Source organism: Mobula birostris, chromosome 2, assembly GCF_030028105.1.
Source record: "Mobula birostris isolate sMobBir1 chromosome 2, sMobBir1.hap1, whole genome shotgun sequence".
NCBI lineage: Eukaryota > Metazoa > Chordata > Chondrichthyes > Myliobatiformes > Myliobatidae > Mobula > Mobula birostris.
The window spans coordinates 222401128-222416105 of record NC_092371.1 but is presented as its reverse complement, the minus strand read 5'-3'; the positions used below and the strand labels follow the sequence as shown (position 1 = coordinate 222416105).

General features: G+C 38.0%; 1 protein-coding gene across 3 annotated transcripts in view; it reads right to left on the bottom strand.

The window, feature by feature from the left end:
• Positions 1–317: 317 nt before the first annotated feature.
• med23 (mediator complex subunit 23) overlaps positions 318–14978 on the bottom strand; it is a 97871-nt gene continuing 83210 nt past the window's right edge. For 2 of the 3 annotated variants that reach the window (XM_072251519.1, XM_072251521.1), the window contains 5 exons: positions 14472–14544; positions 13100–13314; positions 7269–7389; positions 2378–2509; positions 319–1927 (listed from right to left, as the gene is read on the bottom strand). In XM_072251519.1, coding sequence (XP_072107620.1) covers positions 1757–1927; positions 2378–2509; positions 7269–7389; positions 13100–13314; positions 14472–14544 — 712 coding nt within the window. In that variant the 3' untranslated portion in view covers positions 319–1756. Of the gene's footprint in view, positions 1928–2377; positions 2510–7268; positions 7390–13099; positions 13315–14471; positions 14545–14978 lie in introns of all 3 variants that reach the window. The other variant, XM_072251520.1, reaches the window with a different exon arrangement.

Sequence of the window (14978 nt, the reverse complement as noted above, 5' to 3'; positions counted from 1 at the left end):
TAATTGCAGGATGTCCTCAAAGCTCAAAGTAAAAGGCATAACCTGTGCATTATCTCCCAAATTACCCCTCCACCTGTCCAGTCAGACATACCCGTCCCAACTGTGGTAAAGTCTGCGGGCCCCACATTGGTCTCATTAGCCATTTCAAAACTCACAGAATAAAGTATCCTCAAGGTAGAGGGCTACTGAAGTTGAGAGTAATATTGAATGCAATTCAAAATTATCTAATTTGCAGTAAAAAGGTTTGGGTCATCTTGAGGTCAGTGAGAGTGCTTTACAAAGTCAATAGCAATGACTGACACACTTTATTATCACAATACTGTACATTTTTAATTGTTGAAGTAACAGTGTTTCCATCTTCATGATATCAAACACTCAAATTCACAAGCAATGCAAGTCAGTCAATCAATTAAAGTAAATTGGCTAAAATTTAACCTGGAAAAACAACAATCTCATTTTAACAAAATAAATGTATGGACTATCAAAATTTCAATATTTCACAGCTGATTTTAAAAAATTGTCAGGATATTTGTACTTCAATTCACTTGTGCAGTTGTTTTATCAGTCACTAAGATTATTAACTGGATGATACAATAAGATTTCTTTGTTTGAAGATTATCATGTCTGAATACAAATTAGGGTTTGGATTAGGTGGCACAGAGCTAATGAAGCTGCTGCCTCACAGCCCAAGAGACCGAGGTTCGATCCTGACCTCTGCTATGACATGAATGGAGTTAGGATGTTTTTCCTGTAACTGTACTGGTTTCCTCTGGGTGCTCCAATTTCCTCCCACATCTCAAAAGCAAGCGAATTGGTAGATGAATTTGTCACTAAATTGTGTCTAACGTTAGGGATTGCTAGAATCTGGGAAGTTTACAGGAACACAAGAGAATAAAATGAGATTAATGTAAATGGATGTTTGATTGTCAGTGGCTATTTCCATGCTGTCTGCCTGAATGACTCAATAAAAGCACTCAAATTCTTAACTACAGAAATAATTTAAGGCCAGTAGACAAATAATTTTTCTCATCCTTATTACAGAAGGTGAAGCAAATATAAAAAGTATACCATTAATAAATATGGATTGACTTCCATTTGGACATGTAACTTTGCCCAATAAATCTGTTTAAAGTCTGTTAGGAGACCAGTTTATATCCCAAAGTAAAGCTTCAAGAATCTGAAACTTAAAACATGGACTGAATCTTGGCAACTAACATTAGATCAGGATTACTTCAGAAAGTACATCAACATGCCATGGGTGTTTTGGAACACTCACTTTTGGTCAAACTATTGTACGCCAGTGGTTATAGTCAATGAGTAAAATTATATGAACAGTAGGCAAGTTAATAAAAAATAAGAATAAAGTTGTCTTCAGTTTTAAATAAAAAACATTTCATTGTGTGGAGAAAAATAATAAAAAGCATCACCAACATAAACAAATATATTTAATATAAAACATTAGAATCTATATTTCTCATTGTTAATCAGCAAGTGATCTGCTGGACAAGGAAGACAGTTTATTTTGGTTTACTTTAATGGAACCTAGAGCCATCACGACCAAGATTATGTAGTAGGAAAAGAAACTTCTGCAGAATACATGCAGTTAACACTCCTTCTTGGTCAGCGTTGTTTATTTGATAATGTGAATAAGTACAATATTTAAAGTAACCTTATTGCAAGAGTTGGTCTTAAATACTAAATAATATATTACATCACAACATTTGAACACCCAAAATAAAATGCAACCCACATCTTCTTATTGTGTTACTGGTAGAGCAACACCAGTGGAGACCTGGTTGGAAGTGATGGCTGGTGAAGCACTGCTTGTTGGTTGTACTGGAGCTGCTGGTTCCACTTTACTTATGTGAGTCACAAAACGCAGCCGGAGTCTTAAAGCTGGCCTTAACGTACAGATAATTTTTTCCACCTAGAAATAAGGAGCAAAACTCTCAGATTAGAGTGTTGGTTGCTTCTATGCAAGTTACGAACTATAATTAATGTGTATCCATTCATTAACTGACCCATCTTATCTTTGAGAATTAATTGCCCTTCATTACTTTCTGAAAGGAGGATTCAATTTCTCAGAATCTTCACTACTAGGATACAAAGGATTATTAAACCCTCCCAATCCCATGTCTTGCAAACAATCCAAGATTCAAAGCCAGAAGGCAAAGTATCAGCATAGAACAATGCATGGAAAACAGTAATTCAGGGCAAACAACACTGCTGTTTATCGCAAAATCCTTAAATCCTAAGCTCTCTGATTCCACCAATGATTGATGAAAATAAAAAAAAGAATAACGACCTTCTCTCAGGCAAATTTTATCACTTTAGACACACTTTACCAAACTTATTAAGGTCCTTATAATCTACTCACCTGATCCTTCACACTATCTCCTGTAAACATGTACTTTACATGGTACAGGAAGTCGCAAATAGGGTCCATATAGCTCAAATGTTTGCTGTTTTGATCTACATTCTGTAGCATCTCATAAAAGGCTATGCCGATCTGTAGGGAATAAATGTTAAAACTGGTTAAATACACTAGCTCTGCCAAAAATCCAAGAGTTGCTTATCATTTAATACAACAAATTGCTCTCATTAACATTTGAACAGAAAACATCAAGTTGCCAATGGGTCCATACACATGTGGGATGAGAGAAGTTAAATTTTGCTGCGAGCCTTCACAAAAGAGGGGAAGCAATCTCATTAGCTGCAAAGCATAATAAACACTCAACATTGTATTTTGAACTGTCTCTTTGAAGAGCAATTTGTAACTGCATGGAGCTTTACTCAGGCAGAAAAAAATAACACATCTGAAAATTTAATGTAGCAAATCAATTGAGAAGAAAATTGAGCTTGCCATCCTTTTCATTTCATACAGGTGTATTACCTTCCAGCTGATCAACTTGTCAAGTGCTCATTAGCTTTCTAACAAACTTTCAAAAATATTGGTTAACATTAATAAAAAAAGATGCCAAAGAATGTGATGCTGTCAACAAAACATTTAGAGGATAATGATTATCACTGGAAGCAATGGAATGATTATATGGGAAAAATATACAACTGTCTCAAAATTCCAGTAGGATCCACATGGCCACTTACCAAGCACATTCATGTAATATTACATTATATGGCAGGGCTAATTAAAAGGGCAAGAATGATTAATAGAAAACCAGACCAATAAAAGCAAGTAAACCAAAGGACAACAGTATTTTAAGGCTCGCCAATGAAGGAACTAAAAGACAATCATGGCCTGATTGATGAAACTGCCTGAAAGTTAGATTTTGTGCATTACTTCATTCAACGTTTATGAAAAATAAAAAAAAAGAGTAAGAAGTGGGGCATCATGACATGAATCATTGGGTTTCCTTGTGCACCTGTCACAAAATACAAGCAACAGCAACCAATGATATGCAACCCACATCTAGATGTCACATCCAGGATTTCAATTGTTCTGGAGCAGCACGTGCCATTCCCAGGTCACTCCAAGAGAAGTGGCTTTTGAATCTCTGAGACCTATTTTTCCATGACTTTACTCAGAGGCCTTCCTGCATAGGCCTCTGCTGACAATGGGAACTTGACTCAGGCAAGCTCCTTTCAGGCTACTTACTTACAATCATGACCCAATTGATAAAACTGCCTAAAAGTTAGATTTTGTGCATGACTTAACTGGACCTCTTAGCACCTCATATCCAATCTGCTTACCCCTCTCATCTCCATCTCAAATCCACCAAAAATCAAATTCACAAGTTTCCATCTCCAAATGGCAATCACAAGCCTGCTACTGACTGCCATGAGTCAACCCCATCACGCCCACCTACCAACCCCAAGAAACACCCTGCCTTTAGTTCCCAACCTCTCCCTCAATCAACCTGGCGTCACTCACTGTGGAAATCCAACGGTCACACTAAATCCTTAAACCGATGAAGGGGTGTTATTCAATAGCACCTGTCCTGAGTTTCAGTATATTGGTTCCATAACAAAATGCTCTCTGACACACTATGGAATGACAGTTTTATATTCCTCAATGGAAAGTGATGAAATTCTAACCCAGGATGTCCTCATAGAAGTCAAAATAATCACTGTACCAGTAAGTTTCAACAGGTTCTATGAAAAGGACATAAAATTGAGAAAAAAAACACATGAATTATAAGCTACCACCAGAAAAAAAGCAACTGAACAAATGGCTATTGAGCTATTGCCGACATCCATAACCCACCTCCATCTTGAAGAATAAATATCACTCTCCTAGCGAGAAAATTCTACAAATTTCCATTCTCAGCAGTGAAGCAGAAAGTAAACACGTCAGGCTAAAGTGGAACATACACAACACCCCACCATAAGCCACAGATGACAAATGTAATCCTAATCCTACTTTAGCAACAGAGCTCAACTGACCACTTCTTGCACTGCTATGGACTTGTCTCTGCTGGTGTATATTTTTGTGCACTAATGTCTCACTTTACACAGTCCTTTTCTCCTCATTGTCTTGTAATGATTTGTGTTGCATGCTGTCTGACCCAATGTGCTTGAGATGCTGCTGCAAGTTTTCCATTGGACCTGTACCTTACACTACCTGTGCACATGATAAACTCAACTTGAGCTGGCCACATTTACTTAGGCAAAACCTTAATCAGATACAGAAAATTCACCACTAGCACAAAATTAGCTCCTTTTCTCCATCTCATCCTTCATGCCTCCACATCCCTTTACACCTTTTCTGTCTCCCATTCTTTTCCCTGACTTTTTCTGCTTTTGCTCACAATCAGCTTTCCAAGTTGGCCCATTCCTTCATTTCCCCCACTACTATCTACTTTCCCTCCTATGCTCCATTCAGCTAATCTGATTTTAATCTTAACTGCACACTCATGACTACCTGCAGTAACATTTCACTCCCTTGCTTATCAAGATTTTATTTTTCTCCACCTTAAGAATATTCAAAATACTTGCTTCCAAGTTCAAGGAAGCGAATTCTAAATACTCAACCTCATTTGGGAAGAAATTATGCCGCATCTCTCTTGCAAATGGCAAACACCTCATTTTTAAAACAGTGACCCTGCAGTTACAGCCTATCTCATAAGGAGGAGCATTCGCTCTATATTTATCCCTTCAAGGCCTCTCAGGATCTTGTGCATTTCAATTACATCCCCTTTAACTCTTCTAAACTACAATGTATATAAATCTACCCTCTCCAATGTCACAACTTGTCATACTCCACCCATTCCAGCTTATTCCATTAACCATTCTCTGAAATGAATTCTATTCAGAAGTCTTCTCCCTCTTCTCCATTCATTTGCTGTTTCCAATCCTCAGCCACTCTTGTATCTCTCTTTGCCTTATCAATGCTTTTCCCTCATGCAACCCAAGGATTCCTTGTTCATCACTCCACTTTCTCCTTTTGCCTGATTTCTTATATGCTTCCAAGTTGTTTACATATACAACAATTCAGCATGACCTGAGGTGCCTTTGGCTTCAACTGTTCACTTGGATATCATGAGAAACAAACCACAAAACAGCGAAAAGGGCACATGACAACTACAGATTAGCAAAATCCAAGTGATCCTGCTGCTAAAACATAACAGAATTTTAGCGTGTGCAAGTAAGGTTAAACTTAGACAGTAGGGTCCTTAAGGATTGTCTCCTTGTGGTTTAGTGTGGCATGGGGAAAAAGCAAAATGAGATAAGACAAGCCTTATGTACAGCAATGCAGAAAGGTTAAATTAAAAGCAGAGTACCAGTAAACGAAATTCACACCATCTTATTAAACCAGAAGGCGGTAACCGAGTTCCATCTAAATTTATGCTTGCTAACCTAGTTCAGATCTGTTAAAAATGCTGTTCTCCATCATTCTCTAGTTCAACAATCTGTTAAGATTTCAGCTTTTCTTTGAATTAGCCCACTTAAGCAACTCCAAATACAATCTTTCCACCAGTGGTATCAGTGAAGGCATTTTGGCTCCTAAACCCTTCAACTTTCAAATTACATCCCCAAACTCCACGTTTCCCCTCTTTACCCGAAGGATACTTGTTGAAATATACCTCTCTGGACAAGCCTGTGCTCAATTGTCCTAATACTGGATGCTACATTCCCATCTACCCCTAACATGTACTGACTATGAAAATAAATTGCAGACTTCTTTTCAAGCCACAGATTTGTTGCGTAGTTTATTTTGGTAAAAAAAACCAATTTAAATCATACTTTGCATAACTTGTAGAAAGCCAAAGAGAAAAGTACATTGCCACACAAACAACATGCTTACTTTTAAAAACTGCATAATTTATGCAACGACTTGGAAATGAATTTAAATGCAGTGGTTCATTAATTAAAGTATACAGGCACATTAGTTTTCCCCGTGCCTTTATTATTTGCACTTAATTGCATTCAAAAGGTTTTCATGTTACTAACATTTCAAGAGTATAGTAACTCCAAGCAATCCTCAGTTTTAAACTAATACAAAACAATTTGGAAACTATCTAGGGCCCCTTTTCTCTATGCATCACTAGCCTTTCAACCACAGTTTGTTCTAATCATTCATTCACTCATAAAACAGAAGACACGCCATGAATAATGAACAGACATCTGACATAGAGCAGGGCAGTAGGTGGAATCGCTGGAGCTGGCTGACTAAGAGAAGTTTTAAATTACTTATTGAATTAATATGTGTGATGTGTAATAATATGATTAATTCAAATGATGATGGCCATGTTAAGAGGATGATAATATCAATAGAGAATGGAAATAAACTGTTCCGTCAAATTGGATCATTCTATACAGATATGAAGAAAAATGTGCTGTAATTTGGATGCAACATTTTATAACTGAGATAGATACAAAAATACATTTCTTAATTGGAAGTGAACTTCATATAATTTACATGGTGTAATTTGCTGAGAGTACACAGGCAAATTACTCATTTGAAGATTCAAAGTTTCAGACATTGAAAAAGAGCAGAATTTTGTTCTAAATTATAGTTACCAATCTGTGGACCACCACTCCAAAATAAAGAGTTTGATGATAAACACTGAACATAAATGTATGAAAATTTGGAGAGATGATGAGTAGATTAAAAAAAAAACTTTTAAAAAGTGAAAGTACTTTGTCAAAGTATTCAACAAATTTTTCATTACTCTGATTGAAAAAGTCATTAATCTGAAATATGAACAAATACTGCCTGATATGCACTTTTTTTTATGTTTCTGAGAAATGGCAAACTCATTTTTCCATTACTTGAAATTCATATTAACATTAAGCATCAGAAAACTGACCTCAAGCATGCATCGAGTCCTTTCTTGCTGGAACCGTTGCAGAAAAGGCCCAACTAGATGATATACATACAACAGTTGGAATTCTGTCTTCACTAACGGTTTCAGCACTTCTGTGAGAAATCTGAGGAAGAGAAGCAGTTTACTAATTTTCACTGGATGTTCAAATTAAATATTTATTGCAAACAAATTACTTACCATATTTCTATAGCATTGATTTATGACTTTATTCCCATTTTATCTGAGGTTTCACATAAATCTTAATATGATAGTTTTCTCTGACCTAGAGAGCAGCTTCTTCAATATCATCACATGCCTTGACAGCTGACCCGATGTGTGGTACATAATATTCTAAATGAGCCCTAACTCGTTTGCATATTTTGTGTTATTAAATTCAATGCTTTTATTTACAAAGTCAAGGATCCCTTATTCATCTTTACCCTTTTATTGACCTTTACTGCAATATTTAAAAATACAGTATGTAAACACAGGCTCTTTCTAGTTTATGGCACTCAAGTTATGTAAATTCCATACACATGAACAAGTATCTGGGAGACTAGCAGCATGAATTTGCCAGCTGCTGCAGGGTTTCAGGCATTTTGTGCTGCGTGGGAACTCAATTTGCAGAAACATCTAGCAGCACATAAGTACCATTACAAAGAAGGCACTGCAGCGCCTCTACTTAGAAGTTTATGAACATTTGGCATGTCATTTAAAACTTTAACAACTTCTAAGAATGCACAGCGGACAGTATCCTGACTGATTGGATCATAGCCTGGTATGGAAACACTCAGTGTCCAAGAATGGAAAAGCCTAAAAAAAGTGGTGGATGCAGCCCAGTCTATCACAGGAAAAGCCACCCCTTCCTCATTGAGCAAATGTACAAGGTGTGCTGCCACAAGAAGGCAGGATCCATCATCAAGGACCTGCACCACCTTTGGCATACTCCCTTCTTAATTCAGCCGTAGGGAAGGAGGTGCAGGAGCCTCAGGTCCCACACTACCAGGTTCAAGAACAGTTATTACCCTTCCACCATCAGGCTCCTGATTCAGCGAGAATAATTTCACTCACCTCAACACTGAACTGGTTTCATAACCTATGACTCACTTTGAAGGCACCTACAACCCTTGTCCCCCAATATTATTTATTTATTATTATTTATTTTTCTTTTGTAGTTGCAGTTTGTCTTCAGTTATACAATGTTTTGTCAGTCTTAGTGTGCATTTTTTCCATTGATTGTTTTGTATGTCTTTGCTCTACCGTGAATGCCCACAAGAAAATGAACCCCAGGGTAGAAAATGAATATACACACTTTGACGATAAATTTACTTTGAACTTTGAAAATTTCGGACTTGCAAACTGTACATGTTGCAGTTCACAGGAACAGAATATCTGGTCATTACCCAAGACTGATGAACCTGTCTTTTGTTATTATGCTTTATCAATATTGGTTAATCAGGATTGCAATGGTGGCAGAAAAAAACCTTTAATGTGCTCTGGATAGAAATGAGAAGTTATGATATACATAGGTTGTCCTGTCTCTACCTCTTTCGAACATGCGAGTTTTTATTATCTCACCCCATTTGCTACGGATCACTCCGAATACTTTCTCATTCCCTGGTCAATCTGGTATTCAGGAAAAAATCAGTGTCCAGTAAAATATACGAGTTAATAGAGTAATTTTAATTAGATACGCAAGTAGACAGATTTTAGATCCAGAGCAAATTTTAAACATGAATTCTGGATAGGTCTGGGTGACGATATGATCTCAGTTGGGCAGCAGCCAATATGTTACAATAATACTGTAAAAGCAGTACATAGTTTGAAGGTGCAAATGAAATGTTATTTATTCCTTTAAAAAAATCAAATCAAAACATGGAAACAAACAGCATGGAATGCAATTCACTTAATTTGGCTGCAACTATTATACAACATTTGTCATGTGTATATTGCTCAGTTAATTTCACACTTGAACTGAGGAGTTTGAATAACTTCTGTCAGAGAAGACAATTGACCACAGCTCAGAAATCACTACGAAATGCAGTGTATTAACTTTTAATAAAGTTATTCCATGACTTCCTGTCAGTTCATTTATCAAAAGTGATGAGTGGGGCAAGTCTTAGAACATAGAACATAGAATAGTACAGCACAGTACAGGCTCTTCGGCCCACAATGTCGTGCCGATCCTCAAACCCTGCCTCCCATATAAGCCCCCACCTTAAATTCCTCCATATACCTGTCTAGTAGTCTCTTAAACTTCACTAGTGTATCTGCCTCCACCACTGACTCAGGCAGTGCATTCCACGCACCAACCACTCTCTGAGTGAAAAACCTTCCTCTAAAATCCCCCTTGAACTTCCCACCCCTTACCTTAAAGCCACGTCCTCTTGCATTGAGCAGTGGTGCCCTGGGGAAGAGGCGCTGGCTATCCACTCTATCTAGTCCTCTTATTATCTTGTACACCTCTATCATGTCTCCTCTCATCCTCCTCTCCGAAGAGTAAAGCCCTAGCTCCGTTAATCTCTGATCATAATGCATACTCTCTAAACCAGGCAGCATCCTGGTAAATTTCCTCTGGACCCTTTCCAACGCTTCCACATCCTTCCTATAGTGAGGTGACCAGAACAGGACACAGTACTCCAAGTGTGGCCTAACCAGAGATTTATAGAGCTGCATCATTACATCGCGACTCTCAAACTCTATCCCTTGACTTATGAAAGCTAACACCCCAAAAGCTTTCTTAGCTATCCTATCTTCCTGTGAGGGAACTTCCAGGGATCTGTGGACGTGTACCCCCAGATCCCTCAACTCCTCCACACTAGCAAGTATCCTGCCATTTACTTTGTACTCTGACTTGGAGTTTGTCCTTCCAAAGTGTACCACCTCACACTTCTCCGGGTTGAACTCCATCTGCCAATACTCAGCCCACTTCTGCATCCTATCAATGTCTCTCGGCAATCTTCGACAATCCTCTACACTATCTACAACACCACCAAACTTTGTGTCATCTGTAAATTTGCCAACCCAGCCTTCTACCCCCACATCCAAGTCATTAATAAAAATCACGAAAAGTAGAGGTCCCAGAACAGATCCTTGTGGGACACCATTAGTCACAATCCTCCAATCTGAATGTACTCCCTCCACCACCACCCTCTGCCTTCTGCAGGCAAGCCAATTCTGAATCCACCTGGCCAAACTTCCCTAGATCCCATGCCTTCTGACTTTCTGAATAAGTCTACCGTGTAGAACCTTGTCAAATGCCTTACTAAAATCAATATAGATCACATCCACTGCACTACCCTCATCTATATGCCTGGTCACCTCCTCAAGGAACTCTATCAGGCTTGTTAGACACGATCTGCCTTTCACAAAGCCATGCTGACTGTCCCTGATCAGACCATGATTCTCTAAATGCCCACAGATCCCATCTCTAAGAATCTTTTCCAACAGCTTTCCCAACACAGACGTAAGGCTCACTGGTCTATAATTTCCTGGACTATCCCTACTACCTTTTTTGAACAAGGGGACAACATTCACCTCCCTCCAATCATCTTTGGAAAGTATTGGAGCAGGAAAATTTGCATTTCAACAAAAGCTTCCTTTTAGCTTCAGTATTACCAGGACTGAATAGGAAAGTGGTCAATACCACAGAGAAGGAAACAGTAAAATTTCAAGTCATTGACTTTACTTCTCCTACTCCATTATCCCCTCCTCTCAGTGTGTCTACCTACCACTTCTCCTTTTATTTGCTCAACTACTTCCACCTTTTTTCCCAACTCACATCTTTATCTAACCATCCTTAACTGAATTTGTAATGAAGGAGCCACAAATAAGTACCAATTCCCTTATTTGCAAACAAGAGAAAATCTGCAGATTTTGGAAATTCAAGCAATGCACACAAAATGCTGGAGGAACTCAGCAGGCCAGGCAGCATCTATGGAGAAAAGTCCAATCAATGTCGATAGATGCTGCCTGGCCCACTGAGCTCCTCCAGCATTTTGTGTATGTCCCTTATTTGCATGTCTTTCCTTCTTGTCTTATGATTCTCTATGACTTTAACTCGTCATTTTTAGTTTGGTAGACAGTTAGCAGAGGCATAATGCAGACATCCCACCCTGCAAAAACTCATTTCAGGGAGATAGCACCATCATCTCAGGGAGGTAGCACCCCCTCCCCCCACCCCCCGGTCGACCTCCAAGGGCGCATGTTTACGGGACATTTGATTATGAAAGAACACAACAATTTATTTGACACACATTGAAACTATTTACACACACACACACACACACACACACTCCTTGTTGAGTATTTTGTTGGCAATCTCAATGCTAATGCAAATAATTTTTCTATTTCTTTTGCAAACTTTCCTTGTACTGTGATGTGGCTCTGCTGAAAAGAACTGAAATACTTGAGCAGCCTTCCCTGCGATTAGCCTCCCTAATATGTTGTGGTCTCTAAAAGAAATAAAAGCATAAGGTGTATCCTTATTATATTGTCTTATGTAATACTTTGTTTAGTGATTTTGTCTAATCTGTAAACCAATCTGTAAACTGGGTATATGCAGAAAATGTGACATTAAAATACAGTATGTACTTATATATTATCATGGAGTTGTTTTTAATTCTATTACAACTTTAAGCACGTCTACAGGGAGTTTGGCCTCAACGCGTAGGACATCAATAGAGTAGCTCCTTAGCAGCCAGCCAGCCAGCTAGTTTAAATAACGTTAGCAATGCTAATGAACGAATGACACCTGTTAAACTCACCTCAACATGTCTTTTAAATTTTAACCCACCATGGGCAGTAGAAAAGTCACTATGGCAAACAGTGCAGCGAGCAACACTGTCATTATTTTTGACCCCTATTAGGCAGGGTACACTTTAGTGCAGTCTGGGGTGAAGTGCGTTTTATATTTCCTTTTTTTGAAACACTTTGCCATGGCGGCGCAGGACACGAAACTCATGGAGAGACAGAGGTCGACTGTAAAGCCCGTCCACAGAGAAAACTGATAGGTCTACTTAGCACAAAGTGAGACCAATCAGGATGCTCACTCCCGCTCTCCCTCTCATTTCCGGGATATTGTATATAATTTGCGGGCGTCAGGGAGCTGCCATTAATATGCGGGAGACTCCTGGAACTTTCAGGAGAGGTGGGATGTTGGAATAATGCACTGAATCGCCCTTTTTGCTGTACTGGTTACGTGATTCTAATTTCATACTTTAGGTATTATTTCAAATGCTACATACTGATAGCTATACTATTGAGAAATGACCAAGACTGCAACAATATTTGAGGCAGATAATTATAGGAACAAAAAGAAATAAAGCAGTTGGAGCAAGTCTTAAAGGAACAGGAGCAGAAAGCAGAATGAGCTGAGACAAGGCAGAACAGATAAAATTCTCATGGTGGAACAGTGGGAAAGTAGGGGAATGGGGAACCTTCTTTTTGATTTGGACTCTGATTTGGATAATAATTGTCCTTCACAACCTCGAAGTGCTTAGTTAAATATTTTGAAGTGAAATTTAGGATGTGCATGTCAAGGTTCCACAACCAAATAGCTAAATGATCAGATTTTTTTTTGTTAATGCTGAATGAAGACATAAGGGAAAGATGGCCCCCTTTCTTGACAATGCTCAAGAATGAAACTTGAAGGCACAGCCTGCTGACTCAAAATCAAAAGTGCTACCAACTCAGCTATAAAGACTTGCTTCTTCTGTGGCATCACAAAGTTAGTATGACCATGAGCAAGCCCACTGCATTTTAAAAGTACAACAGCAATGCATACCAAGAGAGAACATTTCAGAAGAGATAGAACACAGAACTCTATTACATACTTGGGGATAAGAGAAAGCTGTCCAATACTTGAATGGTGCCATACAGCATGGGCCAAGGCTAAAACATAGCTGCAGTACATCTCGCAATAAGACTGATGGCAAGCTGTGAAATCAAAGAGTTGGAATGGATAGCCAACCCATTCTGTATCCGAGGTCAGTGTAGCACTGTTGATAACACTCACAATGCGATCATTCAATACTATCCAGTAGGGCTCCTTAAAACATAAAATTTTAAAAAATCACTCTGTAGAGAAATATATCTTTATTTGAAAGCATTTTCAAATTCTATTTTTCAATGAATCCATAACAACATATCATCCCACTCTCCATTCTAAGAATTCCATATTTGTCTGGTTTATGTTCCTACTGGGCATCTAAGATTTCTTGATGTTTTAACAAAAGAAGCAAATTGGAAACAATTCAGCAGTTATCGTTTAGCAGATTGAATTGTACGACCGTAGAGACATCCTCACTTAATAACACAATATAGGACCAGAAACAGGCCAATTGGTTCCACTACTGAAGATAATTGCCAGACCTCCACATACCTCACTCCCAAATCTTGTTAACACATCTCAAAACCATATTTCATATGCAAAATTAAACTCTGCGCAAGCAGAGAGCTTTCAAAGCTGGTTAAGATTTCTAAATCTGGACTAAACAGGAAACTGAACCATTAAATATTTCAGTTTTAGCCTTAAAATTCCAGTGAATATTCAGTATAACCAGGCATTTCATAAAATCTAAAGCAGAACTTTGTTCAGCTTACTAATATACTATTGTTGCCAAAACTGTGTCACAGCAAACCCTCTTCATGAATCACCATAGTAGCTGTGTTTTATTTCAGATCATTAACAAAGCAAAGTATCTCAGGCTAGAGCAGTTACCCAGCAGAAATTTTCTAGCTTGGCTACAGGCTTCACTTCCCACTTAATAATGTTTGTTCCCCATTATAAAATAGTTATTTTACACTACTAATTATGTGATGTATTCTATTTAGCACTTTCCTAATATTAATCTAAAACTGAAGTTGATGTTATGCACAGCAAACTGCTTTAACTAAACACAAGCATCTGTGCTGGTGGGGAACTTAAAAATCTGGCAGGAATCTCTTATGTGGCATATCTGAATTGAACATAAGCTAGAGTCAGTCACTTGAAAGCTAATGGGCTTTCAAAAAAAACAGCTGTTTCTGTCAGTGATTATCGAGTCATACATTAAAAAGAATTCTTTTGGTTGGAAGAATCTTCATCAATATTGTAGGTATGTAATCTCCCTCCATCCTGTTAATGTGTGCCTAAATTACAAAAACCTATTGGCTTCATCATTTATTGCTGTGGCCCCAGAATAATGTAAAAGCTTTTAGACTTACAGGTAATGCAGTAATTACAAGTCCAATTGCATTCATCCAAGCTGTAATATTTTCTCTCGGAACCAAAGGTTGACTGGAAAAAAAAGAAAAATTATCAGTGCAAGCGCAAATACCTCTAAAATATCTGCCCACTTTCTTGAACTAACTACAGCACTAAGTATTTGAATTCTTAAAGAGTAAATAATGAATTTACTGTCAATTTCATGTGAAATTTTAGGTTTTGTACTGAGATCCATTTTGACATTGTAAAGCACATTCAGTACTGAACCAATTTCCTGTGAGTGAGCCTTGCTTAAATCTGATGTAATAGACTGTGAAAGTTTGTGATTTATTCAATAGATTTAGATATAAGTAACATTACAACATTAAAGATTACACAACCTCAAACACTTACAGTTTAAAAAATATGTGCTTATTACCCACATCATTGCGCTAACTTTGCAAATGGGACCAGGAATCTTGAAAACACATGCACACAGAATTCACACACTTTTCAGCAAGACCTTT